This window comes from Vombatus ursinus, unplaced genomic scaffold (genome assembly GCF_900497805.2).
Source record: "Vombatus ursinus unplaced genomic scaffold, bare-nosed wombat genome assembly UNPS02011613.1, whole genome shotgun sequence".
Classification (NCBI taxonomy): Eukaryota; Metazoa; Chordata; class Mammalia; order Diprotodontia; family Vombatidae; genus Vombatus; species Vombatus ursinus.
The window spans coordinates 1,610,826-1,631,098 of NW_020951391.1; the positions used below are offsets into that span (position 1 = coordinate 1,610,826).

A 20,273-nucleotide genomic window follows, 5' to 3' on the forward strand; every position below is an offset into this window, starting at 1 on the left:
TAGGGGTCTGTGTGTTTGTGGCGGTGAAGGACCGACTGGACTCTTCTGCTTTCCCTGTGTCTGGTCTCTGAGTGTCCCTTAGACCTCAAGGCCAGTTCTTCAGGAAGACGCGGCTTGTAGCAAGCAGTAAGCAAAGTTCTCCCGTGGTGCCGAGGGCTAGGACTGGAAGGTTGTCCTGCCACAGGCGCTGACCAGGCAAAGACTAGGGACGGGGATGGGGCAGAAGAAAAAAGGACCCCTCCCAGACCAAGCGCAAACTCTGTACCTCCCACCCCCACCTCCCATACACAGTTCCCCATTCTGTCTAGGACCTGGGTAAGGGTCTTTCCGTCCTTCCCACACTCCGCCCACAAGCTGCGCTCACCTCGGAAAACTGGGCGCAGCGTAGCGAGGGAAGGATGTATCCGGCCTCCGAGGGGTTAATCCCCGCGCGGGGCACCGCCGCACGTGACGTGGATAGTTAGTGGATTAAGTCAGGAGGAACACTACCCCCCTCCCCCTTGCCCCCCGCCCCCCGCGGCGCGCGCCGCTCTCGGGGGCTCCGGGGCCCAGTTCCCAGGTCCCTCCCCCCTTGGCGCGCACATCCCGCTAGGGCAGCGCGAGCCCCAGAGCCGGCCGGCCCGGCAGCCTGTACCGTGTAAGTGTAAAGGCTCCCCGGCCCCAGGCCCGGGACCCCAGGAGGCCTGCATGGAGCCTGAGCGCTGCCTGCCTTATGGCGCGGGTCCCGGTGCTTACCCGGCGGCTGCCGACAAGCCCCCGGGACCTCCGCCTCACCTGCACCCAGCTCCGCTCCCCAGGCCGCGGATTGCTCGCTACGCGACGGCCTGTGGAGCCCTGGAGCCCTATTCCCCGGAGGCGGCCAAGCCCCCCGCCAAGTACCTGCAGGAACCCGGGCCTGGGCCAGCCCTCAACGGCAGGCGCTTTTACGAGATCCCTGCGGAAGGTAATGTGGGTGGGAGGCTACGGTCGGGCAGGGGACAGACAGACACTAACTCGGGGACGCCGGGCTAAGTTCTGCGGACTCTCGGCGCAGCGAAGAAGCTAAGGACCCGGGGTCCCTCTCTCCTCCCCTCTCCGGGGGCCTCCCTTCCTTTTCTCTCTTTCCTAAACCCTGGAAAGCGCACATTTTCTCCCCCTTCAGGTTCCGATTCAGAGCCATCCAAAGGGTTTTGGTCCGATCCCCTTGCCCTCAACAGCCGTTGAAACCTGGATCCGGGAAAGCCGGGTCAGGGAACTGAAATCTGCTTCCACGGGTCTGGTGGGGAGTTTTGAGGACGAAGAGGGGGAAATTCTGGTGTGATTGCAGGCGAAAGCCACCCGAGGTATGACTGTGGTCGGCCGATTGAGTGAGACAAAGTAGGTTGGTGGGAGTGGCGTGTAAGCCGCCCAAGATCACTGGACTTAGCTGGTCCTGACCATTCGAGACCAGCCCGGCCCGGTGCGAGATGACCCGCGCCTAAGGGAGCAAGTCTTTTGTGTCTGGGCCCCTCCTCTGGCTCTCAGCTCCAGTTTTCCCCCACAAGCCTTCTCTCAGCCCGGGCGCGGGCCAGTCCTCAGGTCCCTTCTCCACTCTGCCTTAATTTCTTTCCCCCTGGCCAGCATCAGAAGGGCCTGGCTCTCCAGACAAGCAGCGACGTGAACTTGGCTCCTAGGGGCAGTTGTGCAGCGGGTTATTCGGTTATTTTCGCCCACAACAATGTTTTGTTTTGTTTTGTTTTGTTTTGTTTTGTTTTTACTGTTCAAACACTGACTCGCCGAGGTTAGAGTTACTGTCTTGCTGCTTCTACTTTCAACTCTATCTAGGTCCAGGGCACAGGCTTCCCGGATTGGATAGAGCGATCCCAGTTCCTCCTCGGGATATGCCAGGGCCTGGGTTCTTGGGTTGCTTCTCGGTTAACCGCTTGTCCTTTCTCGGGAACTTGACTGTTTCTTTCGGCCAAGGAGGCTATCGATCCCAGGCTAAGGAGTCACGTCTCAGGAAAGCAGAGAGAGGCACAGAGCAGCCAAAGACCCGCCGGTGTCTCTGGACCCGGAGCTTCCAGTTCTGTGACCTCTGGGTCCTGGGAAATCTGACCCAAAAAAACCCTTTGGCTGAGTCATGAGCGCCCGGAAGGCCCAGGCTTTCACTGTACTCTCTTTTGGCTCCCGTCTGAACGTTAGAACTCCGCACACCCTCTTGGATAACTCCTGTCTGTCTTTTGCATTTTGCTGAAAGAGTCAAAGAGGCCTGGATCTCAAAACTGACTGCTGCCAACCACCAGAGAGGACACGGCCCTCGGAAAGCGTCCTCCTCCTCTAGAACCTGTGGCCCAACCAGTTTGAGGTGCCAAAGAGCCTCGAGCTAGCTCCCAGGCCTACGCAGGTCCCCAGCCGACCGCCATCCAAACCAAGACAACCTCCTCGCCTTAGTCTTTGCTTCGTTTCCTCATCCTGGGCTAGGCGCAGAAGAGAAGAAAGAGGCTGGGGGTCAACTGTAGGAAATGATTGACTCCTCGGTCCTTCATGTCTGCTTTCTGTGAAAGTGGCTCTCCTGATAAAAACCACAGTTGGGACTTAATGAGAAGCAGTTGGCCTGGCTCCTCAGATCCCCGCTCAGACTGAGGGGCCCGCCTGCTTTGTAAACAGTAGAAGTGGAACAGGTACAGCTACCCGCACCGGAGTGGTAAAACCTGGCATAGTACAGCCAAGTGAGGGGTGGGAGGCGGCAGACCCAGGAATTCCCCTTCCCCACCCCCCCCCACCCCCGCTTTCCACCTTTCCCTGCCCTCAATAAGGCTGTCTGCTTGGTTTCCCGGATCGGCGTTCCTGCGATGTTCCGGCCTGGGGAGCCCCTACGCTGTACGTAGGTGATGCAGGGCCAATGAAGGACCAGAGAAATGAGGGAACAATACGGCGACCACGGGCCACACCTGAGCGTGTCAAAGACCTGAGCTCCAGGAGCAGCAGGAAAAGTGGGGGGAGAACCAATAGAAAACCAGCGTTGAACAGTGAGGATGGGAGGAGATTGGGAGAGTTTACGAAAAAATGAAAATTAAAGCAAGCAAAAGAAAGATAGCGCGAGTGCCGAGAATGTCGGCAGAAAAAAAAATTAAAGGAAGACACGAAAGTAGGAAGAGGAAACGAAAGGAAAGAAAAAGAGAAAAGAAAATTAAAAGAAAACAGCTGGGACGGAATAAAAAGTAACAAAGCGGGAGAGGAAAGAAAAAAAGAAACAGGAAAAAGAACGAAAGAAACGGGAAGAAGAGAGGAGGAGACAGAAAGAGAACGAAAGAAAGATGAAAAAGAGGGTGCGGGAAGGTGGAAGGAAAAGAAAAACGAAAAGAAGAAAGAAAAAAGAATCAAAGAAAGAAAACAGCTGGCTGGCCTTAACGCTTGAGGAAGAGAGCAAAAAAGAAACACTTCAAAGAAAGAAGGAAAAGAGAAGGTTCGAAAAGTGGAAATAATGGGGAAGCCGTGGATGGCCTCGGACAATCCCGAGACGCCGCCGAAGCGGACGCCTTTTCCAAGACCGAAAGGGATCTGACCTCCCAGCTGTTTGGATGCAGACCCGCCGGAGCCGAGAGCCCGCGGAAAGGGAGCCAAAGGGGTCCCTAGTTCGGATGCCTGGTGGACAGCTCGAGTCTGCGGCTGCGGCTGTTTTGGAGTCCCAGGCAAGTCGCCGGGTGGTGGCGAGCGATGCGGGAGGCCACCTCATTTCCCGAGCCTTTTAATAACGGGCTCGAAAGATTTCCAGTTCAGACCAGTAATTGTGCAGCTGCTCCCCATCTGTCCCGATTGGTGTCTTTACAAATAAAGTTAATTTCTCCAGAAAAATGCCTCGGCTACACTCTGCCTCCGCCCGCTTCCGCTGCAGCTTCCTCCTGCTTCTCGCGTTCCCGGGTGGGTTTTCCCCTTCTTTCTCCTCTCCTTCCTGGTCCGGCCCCGGGTCCTACTTCTGGCTCCCCTTCCCTCCCCTGGGTCTCAGATCCTGTCTGTCTGGAGCAGGAGGGTGAAGGAACTTTGGCTTCTTTGTGGGACTAGTTTGGGAACCCAAAGGGCGTGAAGCCGGCGTAGGGACCTTGGTCCCTTCTGCGGCCCGACCCGGCCCGCCCAAAATACTGTGAACTGGATTCATAGCTTGGGGCCCAGGGCTCAGCTTCCAAGACTCGGCGCTGGAATCGAATCCAGAGCTGAAAGAAGCATTCCGGACCAAACAAGACTATTCTGTAAACACTCAATTTGTTCTTATTCCCAGCCCGGGCCTCGGCTCCCCGCGGGTGGTTAAAAGGCCGGCCCAACTCTGGGGATTAGAGTCATCCCTGTGAGCAAGGAACACGGGCCTCCCTCTAAAGCAAGAGTTCTAATCTTTTCTTTGTCGTAGACCACCCACCCCACTCCCTTCTCAGAATATAATTTTAAAATAATTTAAGGAAATGCTAAATTCTGCTTAGAGGTTAGTGAAAATAAAGATCTATTTTTTTTTTTCTCCATCCAAGTTGATGGAGCCCCTGAAATCTGTCCACCGACACTGCTCTATGAAGACCTCCATTCGGCCTTCCTCCCTCGCTCGGCCCCCACCGAACGTCTTCCCTTCCAGATTGCTTCTTTCTAGCCCGGAATCTAGGCCCAGGCCACCTCCTTCAAGCGCTCCTGCACCCTTCTCCTTCGAAACCCGCGAGATCGTAGCAACCAGCTGGGATTAGACGAAAAGAGATTTGCAGGACAAACCACCGAGAAGAGAGAGCCCCCTTGACCGGGGCAGCACAAGGCGTTGGGGGGTGGGGCGGGGAGATGGAGGGGAGAGAGAGAGAGAATGTCCGGGCCCCTACGAGGGATTAAAGACAACGTCCCAGAATTACGTCCTCTCTTTCCCAAACCTACTCCATAGGACACCAACACAGTTCACACCCATACCCTCTTCCCACAGCTCACATCCCGCGAGTTATGTTCGCTATCCTTCCTGAGCACTCCGTCCAGAGCCAGTTCTGAACTCAATGCCCTGTCGGGCTTCCCCTCTAGCCCTGCACGTCCCGTCTGGCTTCCTTAATGGACCAACGCTGACGCTATGCTCCTCTCCTCGATCCCTGTGCCTCTCCCCACTGCTCCTGCATCCCCGTATTCCTCTCCCCGCCGTGCAGGACGTGCTCACACTCCTCCCGCTTTTTCCCTTTTCCAACCTCTTCTAGTTCTTTTCCGCGTGCTCTCTGGGTTAGTGTGAGTTTGGAAGCGTGCAGCTAGTCCAGAAGGTGGTGGGGAAGAGATTCACGCGAGTCAAAGAATCATAGGTCTTCAGGAGACTTCATAGGTAATCTAATTAACTGGTACCTGACACACAAACATCCCCTCTGCATCCTACCGGAAAGTGGCCACCCAGCTTTTGCTTCAGCATCTCCGGTGAGAGGGGCCCCACTATCTCTCCTACGAGGATCATTCCACTTTCGAATAGCGTTCCTAGTTAAGACGTTTACCCCCTCATAGCAAGGCTGTGTTTGCGGCTTTGCAACATCCACCTTCGAAACCGTGCTCACCAGCTGCTGAACAGGAAGGGAAATGTATTAAAGTGCCTTCTGAAAAGACAGACAGGTCTGGAGCTGATGTTGCGGGAAAACTGGCGCACAAAGGGAGGTGAGAAGGTTTAACCTTCAGGTGGAGCACCGCAGAATTGTAGGGTGGGTACAGTACAGAATTCAGATATTGTGGCTATGTCCACATCACCCCAGGGGTTTCTTCATGTCCTCTCTTCCCTCCCCCCCCTTCCCCGCCACCTTTTCACGCTCACACAATTTCCATTTCCATTATAAGATATAAAGTTGTCTATTTTTTTCTTAAGCATGGACTTGGATTACTAATTTATCTTTTACATGTTCTTTTATTTCTTGCTTTCTCTGGCACCTTTTTCTCTCACTCCAGCCCTTTACATCAGAGATTTTTTTCCCCTCCATCCCCCACTGACTGCTCCCAGGGAGACAATTTCCTTGGATGTCCTGCATTACCAGAGGAAAACCCTTGACAATTGCTACCCTGAGTCCTCCTTTCTACCCACATCCCTATGGAGGAGCTGAAAGGGGGTCCCAGAGATGGCTCCACCTTCTCCTTTTTCAAAGATCTCATTTTCATCAAGACTAGCTGGGGGAGGGGGAGGGGATGCAACGAATCTATAGCTTTGCTGTCTGATCCCACCTAGGACAGCTAAAGTGAACTGCGTTGTATTTGAGCCATCCCACAGTGGAATTCCAGAAAGTCCAAAGGAGAACGTATTGGGTGGGAGACGAGGGGTGGAGGAACGGGGCGCGGCGGGGGGGGGGGGGAGGGGAGGTTTGATCCCTTGAGAAGGGCTTTTAGAAAGGATAAGCACCTGAGGCAGCAACAACCTGGGGTGGACAAAGTACTATCCCTGGGACCTCTATTTCAAGGTCAAATACCCTTTCTTTCCCCAACCTCCTCCCTCCCCCAATGGTGAAGTACATTTCACAATGCTGCAGACTTTCCCTGGGATCCATCTGGAGCTGGGGGCCCTAATGGATCTCCAAAACAGACACTCTCCTTGAACCAGAGTCCCCTATCCTCCCACTAAACCCTATTTCTCAAGCGGCTCTCCAAACAATGATGTCTGCATGTTTTTGTCAGGAATTGGAGACTACTTCCAAGCCATTATCCTTCTGCACATATTCCCTGGCTGTTAATGAAGTTCTTATGCCTGGGAGATTTTGTTGTCCTGCTGATCAAGACCTCCCCAAAGTAGGTTTCAACGATTGCCCTTAGACAGACCTCTAGACTGAGATTTGATGCCTTCAGGCTAGTGCTGCTCCCTCTACCTTCCCCACTCTCCCCACCCCCACCCCAAAATCACACTATACAAGTCACTCTCCAGTTCACCAGGCAGATTCCTGCTTGCCTCTAAGAAAGATTTTGCCTGCTAATGTTAAGGAAAACATGCCCAATTTGCCTATATCTTTTATCAGGGAAGGAGGGCACAAGAAACTAAGAAATGGAAAATCTAGTAATTCTGCCTAGAGCCTTCCCTAGCTTCCCTCGCCTGAAGCTGGCCATGTGATCTCGCCACCAAAATTCCCAGGAAACTGTGTCTCTCCACTGGACCTCAGAGGGGGGTGTGGGTGGGAATGGGGCCAGTAACAGGGAAGGGGGATGTGAGAGTAAGAGAGTGGTACATTATTCCTATAGCTCTCTTGGGATAGCCAGCAGAAGAATTTTACGGGGGCACTTCTGGGTGTCTGTTGTCCACGAGAGTGGGTAGAGGAGATAGCTGTGACCTATTTTTCACCATTCTCAGGACATGGTGGATCTCCACCAGTGCTTTCTGAGAGAGAGCGTTAACATGCCAGAGTGGAGTTGCTGGAAACAGTTCCCAGTCCACAAATTGATTACCCCTTGCTCATTAATTTTTGGGTTGTGGGGGCGAGGCTGGACCAATTAAGGAAGGAGACAGGGGGGAGAAGGGAATGAGACTGGAAAGGGAAGAGATTTTGCCATCATTCCTCAGTTTGTCTCCAACTGTACTCCTTTTCTGTTCCATTCATGCCCTTACTGTAGGTCTTATCATGACCTCCAACACTTCCCGTATGCTCTTGACTTCCTTTCTATGATGGGCCCATCAGGAGATCTGTAGTCATTTGGAGACCCTGCAGGGCCTGGAATCCTCTTCATTGTCTCTCTTCCTCAGAGGCCCCCATTTCTGTTGAGCTGGATTGTAGTGAAGAGAACCTCAGTTTTTAATTTAGTCAACAAGGCCAAGATCCAGGGATTAGGATGGGGATAGGGACAGGGAGAGACATACTATTGGAAACCTCATTCCTTGAGGCAGAATCTTCTGGTTTAGCTTGAGATGTTGGGTAAATTCTGAGAGCTTGGGGTTTGGAGTTTGTCCCTAAGGTTTTTTGGCGTACCTGGTCTTAATGAGGAATGGATGCCAGGGGATGGGAAATAAGATTGCTTGAAATCAGGATTTGGCTTCTAGCCAAAGAGAGGGAGGGTAGGGGGACTCATCAACCAACCCTTTTGCTCACCAACCTCCTGCCCAAGGTTGCCACTCCCGGACATAAGCACCAAGCCTAGCACCCCGTGAGAGACATCCGCATGGAACATTTCCCTGAGGCACATTTCAGTGCCTTCCCCCGGACTTCCAGACCTTCTAGGACCTGTTCTATGTTCTGTTTTATTCTTGCCTAGACCACAGAGCACATGCTCCCCCAGGGCCCCCTCCACAGGCAGCCCTCCCGAATGCCAGGCGCCTACTGAGAAGGGAGGGGGAGGTGGAGCCAGGAGACGTCAATCTCCCCCCACCCCATTCCACCCACAAAACCCCAGAGTCCCCTTTCCATCCCTCCCTTTGTGTTTTCCATTACAGCAGAAGAGAAGGTCTCCAAAGTCACCAGCTTCCCCCCACTGCCTCTAGACTGTCCAGGAGGCCCCTTGGAGGGACCCCCAGAGCTGAGAGGCTCCCCAACACCCTGTCTGGCCAGGCTCCGGGGACCTCTGAGCCCCCAGCTCACTGACTCAATGGAACTGCCCAAAAGCAAAAACAAGAAACGGAGGAACCGAACTACGTTCAGCACCTTCCAGCTGGAAGAGCTGGAGAAGGTTTTCCAGAAGACCCATTACCCTGATGTGTATGCAAGAGAACAGCTGGCCCTTAGGACTGACCTGACTGAGGCCCGGGTACAGGTGAGGGGGATCCCTAGAGGCTCAAGTCACCTCTCTTCCTGTCACTGCCCACTTGGAATTCCTTATCTTTACAGAGCAGGAGATGGGAGACACAGAGGGGTGGAGATGGAGGGTGGGCCAAAGGGAGACCATTCAGGTATGGGTGACATCCCTGGGACATGGCTATCAAAGAAAACCCTTCCAGGGGATTTCTCTGACTGGGTTTTGGTGACATACTCAAGTCCCTAAACTGAGAAGCTTGGCTGTTTGGTGGAGCAGAAGGAGGGAGTGATAGAAGAGGGGTTCATGTCCCACCAGAGAAGTAGTTGCATAGAGTAGTAGGGTCCCCAGGGACAGGAGGATCTTACACTGTCACCCTCATTGGTTTCTTGACTCTTGAAAGGACCCAAGCATAACAAGTCTGGTTGATCTGCTCTCCCATTCCTGGGGACGCAGCCCCCAGGATTTGGTCTAGCTTCTTGGTTAGGGCTCTGGGAGGAACTAAGAATCTTATGCCCAAGATCTGGGAAAGGGGAGGAGTTAGAGATTGGGGGAGGATGGAGCCTGAGAATATGGGAATGAATAAGGGGTGACGTCCTAAAGCTAAATCTTGTTAATAAGAGGAAGCTGTCACATAGGTTTCCACAAGCACCCACAAAATAGAGCTGGGATCAGAATGGTCAGGGAACCTCTTCTGAATTAAGAAGTGCCAATCCCACAGAGACAACTGAGCAAGGCAAAGCCCATATTTGCCACAAACCCACTGCCAGGCTGGGGAGTGGGGGGAGGGAGGACGAGAGAGAGACAGAGAGAGAGCCCTTGATTGGGAGACTGCTTTGAAGACAGGAATGAGGAGATGCTCTGAGGAACAGGGACAGACAGGGAGAGCAGAAGCAAGAGGAGGGGGTTCACACTATGAGTCATCGGTGCCTCCTAGAAGAGGAGTGAATAGTGAGGGGACTCAGAGAGGAAGGAGGGGGACCACTCAGCATGAGCCTTTGGACTGCTATGTCATACAGGTGCCCATCCCAAGGAGCTCTGGCACATGCCACTGTCCCAATCCCTCCCAAAGGCCAGTTCTTACGTTAGGAGCCAGCAAAGAGGCAACATCCTAAGGCAGGACCCCCAGTGTCCCATAGCTCTTGGTGGGAGAAAACTAGAGATGAAAGCAACTTTAGAAATCTGGAGCCCCAGTCAGCTGGTATCTGAGTACATGGACCTAAAACAACTATATTTCCTGTTGTAGACATGAGGAGACAGATGGAGACATTCCTTTCCCCCACACCCACACCCATTCCTTCTCCTCAGACTCTCACATAGGATGATAGATTCAGACCTGGAAGGAACCATAAAGAACATCTAGTCCAGTCTCCTCATTTTACAGACAAGGAGACTGAAGTCCAAGGAAGTTTAGTAATTGGACCAAGGCCATAGAGGTGGCAAGCATCAGAAGCAGAATTTGAATCTGGGTCCCCTGCCTCCAGTTCATTCCGCTGTCTTGAGGGGATATTCACTAGGGTTTCCCAGCTCTCTGGGGCTAACTGGGAATCTTTCAATAATATTAGCTAAAGTTTATAGAGTAGTTTAAGGTAGATGCTATTATTATCCCCATTTTACAGATGAGGAAATTGAGGCTGAGAGAAGTATTCTTTTCCTTGTTCAGGATTCCAACTCTAGCCCCATGGAGTTGAGTAATAAAAAACTATACACATACACACACTAGGGGTAGGTTATGGCAGACAGGGCAGAGAACCAGTTTGTAAATCATTTCTTAGTAATGCTTCCAGGGCTGGGTTGGAGACTGGCAGGTGAGAAAGCAATGAGAAAGAAATGAATCTAGAGGAATGGGGGAGGTGGTAATAAATGCCTCACCATATCATTGCTCTTGGGGATGTTTTGGGTTCTCTGTCATCCTGAGTATCTGCTCCACATGTGACTCCCCAGGGTTGGGATACACAGTAGTTGTTTCCTCACTCTCCACCAGCTGCTGTTGTTGTTCAGTGGTATCTGACTCTTTGTAACCCTATTTGGAGTTTTCTTAGCAAAGAGACTGCAGTGGTTTGCCGTTTCCTTCTGCAACTCATTTTACAGATAAGGAAACTGAGGCAAACAGGGTTAAGTGACTTCCCCAAGGTCACATAGCTAGTAAGTATCTGAGACTGGATTTGAACTCAGGTCTTCCTGACTCCAGGCCCAGTACTCTAACCACTGCACCACCTAGCTGCCCTATAAGATGAGAGGGTTGGACTAAATGACCTCTATGATCCCTTATTGTTCTATATCAATCAATGATCCTTCCTGATTAGAGAGGAGAAGGTATTCACAAAATATTCAGCTATACAAATGCACACAGACATGTACATGGATACACCTAGATATACATATATAGACACAGTCCCTCTAGACACACGCACACACACACACACACACACACACACACACACACTCCACACTGGTTAACAATCTTCACACCAGGGGCTGAAGAAACATCTAGAACAATGAGTCAGGTCTGGAGGAGGCCAATAAAATCCTTCTTCTATCTTGGACCTCTCCCAGCTCCCATCTCCTCAGTCACGTGGTTGTGAGTGGTTTGTAGATTTATTAGCCCCCCGTAGTCCAAAGCTGCATGAGGACACACCCATCTCCCACTCTGTCCCCTCAAGGTCCTCATTCTGGCTATATGCCCTCTGGGCTCTCCACCCTCCATAGTTGGTTCTGTGATCCTATGGAGCCCAGATCCCCTTCCCAGTTGGCTGCCTCACCAGAGGAACTCCCCATCTTTCCTCTCTTCTCCTCCTCCCTCCCCCCAAAGGTCTGGTTCCAGAACCGAAGAGCCAAATGGAGGAAACGGGAGAGATACGGGAAGATCCAGGAGGTGAGGAACCCCTTCACAGCCACCTATGACATTTCAGTGCTGCCCAGGACAGACAGCTACCCCCAGGTAAGGTGGAGGACAGAGAGAGTCCCTGGTAACCCTGGGATACACTATAGCCCTGCCCCTCTTCTTCTTCCACCAAAGCCCACCTCCCTCCATTGGGAGTTGGGATCTCAGGGACCCTATATAAGGTTTCAGTACTTCCATGGAGGGGGAGGGGAATGTGTGTCAGAATGTCCTCTTAACTTAATTAGGCATTAAGAAGAAGGAAAGGGAGGAAGAAGAAAAAAAGGGGGGGGAAAGGAAAAGGGAAAGTCAAGGGAAAGCCCCTCTACCAACCAGAAAAAAAATACCAGAACTGGAACAAGGAACCCTAGGCAAAATATTAAAGTTGACTTATCCCTTGTTCATTACTATCTACTAGAGACTTTGAGCTTTCATCATATTATGTAGAATGGACACGAAATTGTTAGCTACATTCCAATGATGGTGGGATTTCTCTGCATTGAAATAAGTGCATTTATATGGGGTCATATTAGAAAGTATCACTCCCCTGTGGACTGGGCTCTACATGGCTGTTCAGCTCACCTGTGTTATTTTCAGCTCTGGAGGAGAAGAAATGTTGAGGCTTTTCTCCCTCCTCTGTACTGGGTAGCTCCATCATCTGCTGGAAGAAAGGGTGGGAGAGCACTCTCCAGGCTTTGTAGTTTTTTTGATTTGAAGGAAGTGGAGATGCTTAAAGCCTGAAGAAAAGATCGGGGGTGGGTAGGGGAAAGGGGACTGGAGGAAATGCTGCCTTCAGGTATTAGAAGAATTGTCCTATGGAGGAGGAATTAGCCATGCCCTGTGTGGCCTCTGGAAGAACCAGCAGCAACCTGTGGAATTTGGAGAGGCAGATATTGGGGTAAAACTTCCTGACAATTAGAGCTGCCCAAAAGTGGAATTGGCAGCCTCGGATACAGCAGGTGGGTCCTCCCCCCTACCCCACCGCTTCCTCGCCTTACTGGAGTTTTGCAGGAAGAATCTGAGTGAGCACTTGTCAGATATGATGGTAGAGGGGCATCATTTTTCCTTGTTGAATACATACAACAACCTTTTTACAGAAAAGGAAACTGAGTCTCAGAGAGATTAAGAAACTTGGCCAGGGCTCTTTCCTACTCTGAGATTCTGTGATTTTGAGCATTCAGTTCCAGCATTGCACCCCCATCCCCATTCTCCGTTTCCATATTTCTACAGAACACTGTCTTTTCTAGGCTAGATTTATAGCGGAGCAGAGAATATGTGAACTAAGAAATAACACACCACGGTAAGGTCATTAGTTGCACATAAATATATTTTTAAAATCACTTCTTCATTCCTAGATTGAGAGACATTCTGGGTTTCTTAAGTATGCTCTAGGGCATCTCCAGTTTCCCATACCATTGGGAAGTTGGGGGAGGGGCAAGAGAAGGTCTCTCTTCTGGCCCCTGAGATAGTGCCCTAAAACACCCTCCCCCCAGCTGATTTGGAGACCGAAGAAAACTAATTTATTCACCAATTCTATCGTCCCCACCTGATTCCCAGCCAGTCATTATTATTGCTTTCATATTTCCCTTCCTACAGCATCACCTGAAAGAATCAGCCATAGAAGCTTTAAAATCAAATCCTTAAATAAAAGTCATCAGGACAGTTCAACCAAACAACACAGAAGACACCCCAAAGTTTATATAAATACACCCTCTCCTACTTCCCACTTTATAGCAGTTCCCCTTCCTAATCCAAGGCACTGGGGCCACGGCATTTTCAGTCGGAATAAATCCCCTCGGTTTTTTTAGAGCCCAGGAGTCCTCAGTCCTCTGTGCTTAGCCCATTGACAATTAGAGCCAAGGAGGCTTCCCTGATTACCCTAGTTGTTAGTATTTTCCCCTCCCCCTCCCCAGTGATCTTTGTAGGTACTTACCTGTTTTTCACATTATATCCCCCCCAAGACAGTTGGTCAACGGGCACCAAAGAAGCTCCTACTATGTACTGGGCTCTATGAAAAGCATTGGGGGAAACTCTCTCTGCTCTTAGGGGACTCACATTCTAAAAGGGGGAGACAACCTACAAAAAACGATGTAAGTACAAGATATCTATGGTGTACCTAAGTTCAGAGGGAGAGGTAGGAAACATTTCTTTCAGAAGGTAGGATTTAAGCTGTCTGGAAGCCAGGAAAACCTGGAGACGAAAGAGAGAAGGGACCCGCGGTGGAATGTTATCTGTTTGAGGTTAGAGACGGTTTTGTTTTTTTGTTTTTACCCTCGTATCCTCAGTGCTTAGACTGGTGCCTTGCCCCTAATAGGTGCTTAATAAATGTTTGTTGAATTGGATATAAAGAGACAGAAGACTTGCCACCCTCACCACACCTTCAGCCTGGCCCAGTCTAGACAAGCCAGGAGTTGGGTACCAACAATTATAATATGACTCATATTTTGTTTTAAGTCTACACGATAGCCTTGTGAGGTTGGTAACGTAGGCATTGTTAGCCCCACTTACAGATGAGGAAACTGAGATTCAGATAGGGGGAAGGATAGTGCTGGCCCTCCTATCCCTTCGACCGGCTCTCTGGTGACCCCTGGACCCAGGTTGAGGTCCTTTTCCTCTCCTGTCTCCCCACCCCACTCCATTCTCATCCCCTCTGAGGTCAGGGTGCAGGAGTGATACTGAAGAGTCCATTCAGACTCCCACCTTGTCTGAGAGCTCCTGGAACCCACTTCTCCTTCCCCAGGCTCTGGCAAGCAGCTTCCCGACAGTATGTGGTCAGGAGCCCACTCACTGGGCTAACCCATTTATATTATGTCCATCCTCATCAAGGCGTAGGGAAACAACACAAGAGTGGGGAGATAAGCCATAAGATAAGAGAGCAAGCCAAGTTGTTGGTCTCTGAGCCTCAGTTTTCTTTGTTTCTAAAAGGAGTTGGGCTAAATGCTTTTTGGAGGCGGAGGATAGGGGGAGGAAAACACTAGATAGCTGGTAGTGAGTGGCCAGGCAGATAGAGGGCCCTACCTCCCTAGGCTCAAATCCTGACTCAGACGCATGGCATCTGCGTGACCCTGGTCAAGTCACTGAATCACACTCTCTGTTTCAATTGTACAATGAGGATGTTGTTGTCATTGTTGTTCAGTTGTGTCCAACTTTTTGAGACCCCTTTTGGGGTTTTCTTGGCAGAGATACTGGAGTGGTTTGCCATTTTCCTTCTCCAGTTGATTGTACAGATGAGGAAACTTAGGCAAACAGGGTGCTGTGACTTGCTGAGGGTCACATAGCTAGTAAGTGTCTGAGCCTGGATTTGAACTCAGGAAGAAGAGTCAGGTCTTCCTGACTCCTGCACCTGCAGCTCTCTTCACTGTGCCACCACCTGGCTCTAATGGCGTCTGCATCGCTGAATTGTTAGGGTCAAATGAGATAGCACCTGTAAAGGGCTTTGTAAACTTTGAAGCTATTTCTGTAAATAAATGCTAGCTATTATTATAATTATAATATTAGATATTAGATGTGGGAACAACTTTCATTGCTTTTGTGCTTCTTCGAAGGCAAATCTATTATTTTCTCTGGGAGGCTCAGAGTGAGAGGGCTCCCACCTGGAAGCAATTAGACATTGTCTTTTTTTTTTTGTTAAGGAAACTTGCATTTAAAACATTTTTTTTGAATTGAATAATATTTTATTGTTTCCTCAGTTATGTGTAAAAACAATTTTTAACATTCATTTCTTTTTAAATTTTGAGTTTCCAAATTTTCTCTGTCCCTTCTTTTTCCTCCCCGCCCCCCCAGATGGGAAGCAATTTGATATAAGTTAGACATGTTCAATCATGCAAAATTTATTACCATATTAGTCAGGACATTACCTTTTGAAGGTGGTGAATGACTTGTTTTTACTCAGCTGCTGTTGTTAATAATAATAGCTAACATTTATACAGTGCCTACTCTGTGCTAAGCAGTTTACAATTATTATCTCCTTCAATCCTCACAGCAACCACGGGAGGAGGGTGAACTTATTATCCCCATTTTACAGATGGGGAAACTGAGGCAAACAGCAGTTAAGTGGCTTGCCCAGGGTCACACACCTAGTGAGTATCTGAGGTCACATTTGAACTCAGGCCTTCCTGACTCCAGGCCCAAACTCTATCCACTTTGTGACCCAGATGCCTAGAAACCTCAGTGTCCTGGTCTGAAGATGTCGTGGACCTGTGATTTCTTTGTTGCGAGAACTTCTTCCGTGATTATAGAGCATAACCCTTCTATAACTTAAGAGATAAATCCTAGAGACTTGCCTCAGACCCAGAGAGGTTAGGTTTTTCAGTCCTACCACAAAGTTGACAAATGTCAGAGGCTGGGTTTGAACTCAGATCCTCCTAACTCCCAGGCTGGCACCCTATTCACTCTCCCCAGATGTCTTTCTCTTGTGTACAAAATGGTGCAAGTGAGGTTTGTTCTACTTTCTCAACAGCATTTGGGGAGGAAGGGGTCGGAGCGGGGTTTGACAGGTGCTTTGGAGACCATGCAGCCTTGTGTCCATATGCGTTTCTATTATCATTTCTCATTGAGCGGGGAGGAGGATCAGTCAGGGTCCAACCTCCAAATATTCTGCCTGTTGCCGTATCATTCCAAAGGTTTGCCAGAATTGCATGGCGGAAGGTGATAGGGAGAAGGCACTTAGAGAATCAGGAGAGAGAGAGAGATGGCATCTGGCCATGGACTGTACTACTAGCTAGCGTGAGACGTCTCTTTCTTCACCGGTAAAATGAAGAACTTGGGGGGAAGCTAGGTGGTGTAGTGGATAGAGCACTGGCCCTGGAGTCAGGAGGACCTGAGTTCAAATCCGGCCTCAGACGCATAACACTCCCTAACTAGCTGTGTGACTCTGGGCAAGTCACTTAACCCCCATTGCCTCACCAGAAAAAAAAAATGAAATTACAGATTAAATAAAATGAAGAACTTGGTCCAGGCCATCTTGAAGGGCTGTGTTAGAGATGAATGCCCTGGCCCTCACTGGGGTTCTCCCTGAGCATCGCTGTGGGCAGTGCCACAGGTGGTGGATGGTGAGGGGCAGAGAGGCCCTTAGCTGTGTTTGGAAAGACCTTAAAGACCGGGGGGATGGCTGCATTTTTGTGTCTCTCCAGAGTCTAGCATGCAGTGTCATGTATTTAAAAGGTTCAACAGATGCCTTACTATGTTCTAAATACTTGGGTGTTGACTTGAAAAGCTAATGCACTGCCTACATGTCATTTCAGCTGCAGAGCAACCTGTGGCCCACTCCCGGGTCGGGGAGCCCGGGAGGCCCCTGTCTGATGTCTCCAGAGGGGATTCCATCCCCATGCACATCTCCGTACTCCCATTCCCATAGCAATGTGGCTGGCTTTATGGGTGTGCCAACCTCCCCGGGACCTCCCCCGGGCATCTATTCCATCCATGGATTCTCCCCCGCTCTGGGGGGGCACAGCTTTGAGACAGCCCCTGATGGTGACTACAAGTCCCCCAGCCTGGTCTCATTGAGGATGAAGTCCAAAGAGCCACCTACCCTCCTCAACTGGACCACGTGATCAGGCCACCCCAAGACTGGACTGCTCCCTCCTTGGACTGCCCTAAAGATCTTCCTCATCAGATGCAGCCAATACTTCCTTTTAATCTAACCCCCACCCCCAACCCCCATATACAGGAGAGGGATAATTTATGTCTTTATTAATTTCCAGACACCAGAGAGGGCACACCACCTACCCCTGGTCTGCCACTCCTTCACCCACCCTACTCCTCCAGAGAGGTCCAACTCTCTAGATAGAGAGAACAACTGTGCCCACCCCAAGTCTAGCAGCAAACAGACTGGAGTTTCCTTCCTTCTTTTCTTTCCTTCTTTCCTTCCTTCCTTCTTCCTTCCCTTCTTTATTTCCTTCCTCTTTTCCTCCCTCCTTCCTTTTCTCCTTCCTTCCTTTCCTTTTTTTTTTTTTTGGTTGCTTTTTCTTTCTTTCTCAGGTAGCTCCAAAGAGAGGATAGGAGTTTTCCACCTGTCTGGGAATATTAATAGGTTCCTGGTCCTCTTGCCCCTTTTTCTAGACTGCTCCCCATCTTCCCAGTTCTGGGGGACATGCAGGAAACAACTGCTCCCCCTCCTCTGAGGCTTTGCATCATTCAACCTGCAGCCTCCCCGATGCAGGAAGTCCTGGCTCCAGGTAAGGGTGGGGCCCCAGGTAGATGAGGTAAGAGCTGGGTTGGCGAATGCTATAGAATATTAAGAATTTCCTCCATCAAAAATGAGGAACAAGAGGAAGGGGAGGAGCTGCTGAGCTCCAGTTGAGGGATAGCATTAAAAGAATAAGACAGTAGGCGGCCAGGCTAGCACCATGGTCCATCCAACTGTGCCAGGGACCATATCAATAATCCTAAGTATTTCCATGCCCTTTACAGCTTTCTGAGTGATTTCACATACTTTCTCCTGAGTGGCCCTCAGACCCGTAGTCAGCAGTAGGAAGGGTGCTCTGCTCAAACAGGTGGACCTGCTCCATGTTTTCTGATGGCAGCACAAAGCTTTAAGGCTGGAAGGCACCATAGAGGTCCTTAAGTACAATCCTTGGTTTTACAGATGAGGAAAAAGAGGCTTAAACGAAGAAGGTTAAATGACTTGCCCATGGTTGCCCCGGTAATAAGGGACCGAGTTAGGATTTGAACCCAGATCCTCTCTAGGTCTTTTCATTATACCACTCTGTTGAGGATGGGCATAACCATTTTCCAACCTCAAAAGGTTTCTTATGCCCATTCTCAGTCAACAGCAGGAGAAGGGGCAGTAAGGAGGAACCTGTGAAATGAGATGGGACAGCATAGAGGTTGGATAGGTGTGGGGAGGCAGCTGAGATGATTACTGATGAGGCTTAATGGCATGATCCATTAATAATTAATTAATTAATAATCCTTAATGGCATAAGGTCCAAATCCTTAGTTGATAGAGTGGGAACCACAGCCTAAAAATCTTCAAGGATGAAGAAAAGAATTTCATGATGTTGAGTTTTCCTTACCCCCGCTCTCAAAGTTCTGCTCCCTCCCAGAGGAATAGATGCGGCATTTGGGGAGGCTTTTCCTCCAGGCCCTACATCCCTCCATGCCTGAGCCCACTTTCCCCATCAGTCTGTGGAATCATCTCCCGGCTCCCCAAGGAACTGAAATTCCAAAGTAAATCACCAAATATGGCAGTTTTGGTGAGCCCTCCCATGGTTTAGCCATCACAGAGCTGTGCCCGGCTGTTGCCATGGGAACACCAATAGTTCCCAAACCCCCTCCTCCCAAACCCTGGAACCATTGGTTGGATCCTCAGTAAAGAAGATCTGTGACCCAATTCTTCCATGGTCTCTCCATCAGGGGACACCAAATAAATGTTGATCCCATGATATTCTAACCACTCTTATTTTGTAAAAGAAAAAAAAATACATCTGCAAAAATCTTGTCATTTGTCATAAACAATAAAGGGCTTTCTTTTTTTCCTTTGTTTTTTTTTAAGAGAGGACTGATGTCTGATGCCTTCAGGCTAAGTCCTTGGTTGTTTCCAATCTAGCATGGGATGTCAGGATGTCATCACCTGGGAAGCAGAGGCCCTTTGCTTGTCCCTCTATCCCATGCAAAATGTTATCTGTACCCTCTCCCCCAGTGGGACCATGAAGCCAGAGTATTGGAGTATTGGAACTTAAAGAGACTATCTAATCTGGGCCTCTTGTTTTATAGATGAGGGAAGATTCTCAGGAAGATGACACACTTTGCTCCAGGTCCCACGGCTAGTAGAGAGTGGAGTTGCGAATAGAGTCAAGGCCTCCTGACTAGCCCCTAATCACATTCTGACAGTCTTTTCCCCAGACACACGCATATTCCTCAGCTCTTCTTTCAGATAATCCCGGACTAGGCACCAACGTCTTGCTCCAAAGAGGGCCAGGATTAGTACTCCCACTCCTGGGAGAAGGGAAGGGCTTCATGGAGGGACTGTGAGGTAGTGGATAAAGTGCCAGACTTGGAGTAGGGAAATTGTTGTGTTCAGTCCTTTTCAGTCATGTCCCCATTCCCCATTCGTGACCCCATCAGAGGTTCTCTTGGTAGAGATATTGGAGTGGTTTGCCATTTCCTACTCCAGCTCATTCTACAGAGGAGGAAACTGAGGCAAACAGGGCTAAGTGACTTGCCCAGGGTCACACAGCTAGGAAGTGCTTGAGTACAGATTTGAACTCAGGTCTTTCTGACTCCAGGCCTGGCGCTCCATCCACTGTGCCACCTAGCTGCCTCAGACCTGAGTTCAAATTCTGCCTCAGACATGTACTAGCAGCGTAACCTAGGACAAGTGACAACTTCTCCATCCTTTGGTTTTCTTATCTATAAACTGAGGATGTTAGACTCAGTGGCACCTAAGGTCCTTTTCAGTTCTAAATCTATGATCCTGTGGTTACCGACCTTGCTGATCTATTTCCTTAGCCACTTCTTGGACCCTGCTTACTGTCTTAGGAAAAGCCAGAAGGGGAGAAGGGGAGAGTCGGGAGTGGAGGCCATAAATGGATGAATAAATTTTTGTGGACTAACCAGAGTTGTCATTAGGTGGAGTGTCCAGTTGTGCCCATCTGGCTGGGTGCCTTGGCCCCGAGTCCCGTTAGCCATTAATGGCTGAGCAGGGATGAATACTTCGGCCTCGAGTCCTTTAAATAAAGGACTTTCCTGTGAAAGAGGAAATAATTTGTTCGGCTTGGCCTTAGCCGTCAGAACCAGAAGCAGTGAATAG

General features: G+C 50.0%; 1 protein-coding gene across 1 annotated transcript; it reads left to right on the top strand.

The window, feature by feature from the left end:
- The first annotated feature begins 687 nt into the window (after nucleotides 1-687).
- On the top strand, nucleotides 688-17,412 carry ALX3 (ALX homeobox 3). Its single transcript, XM_027856803.1, has 4 exons — nucleotides 688-943; nucleotides 8,345-8,661; nucleotides 11,453-11,581; nucleotides 16,765-17,412. The coding sequence occupies exons 1-4, from the start codon at nucleotides 688-690 to the stop codon at nucleotides 17,071-17,073; spliced, it is 1,011 nt and encodes a 336-aa protein (XP_027712604.1). The 3' UTR covers nucleotides 17,074-17,412.
- Nucleotides 17,413-20,273: the final 2,861 nt, after the last annotated feature.

Coding starts and splice junctions, on each gene's coding strand:
- ALX3 (XM_027856803.1), top strand. CDS start 688: ATGGAGCCTGAGCGCTGCCTGCCTTATGGCGCGGGTCCCGGTGCTTAC. Junction 8,662..11,452: donor TGACTGAGGCCCGGGTACAG/GTGAGGGGGATC, acceptor CTCCCCCCAAAG/GTCTGGTTCCAGAACCGAAG. Junction 11,582..16,764: donor GGACAGACAGCTACCCCCAG/GTAAGGTGGAGG, acceptor ATGTCATTTCAG/CTGCAGAGCAACCTGTGGCC.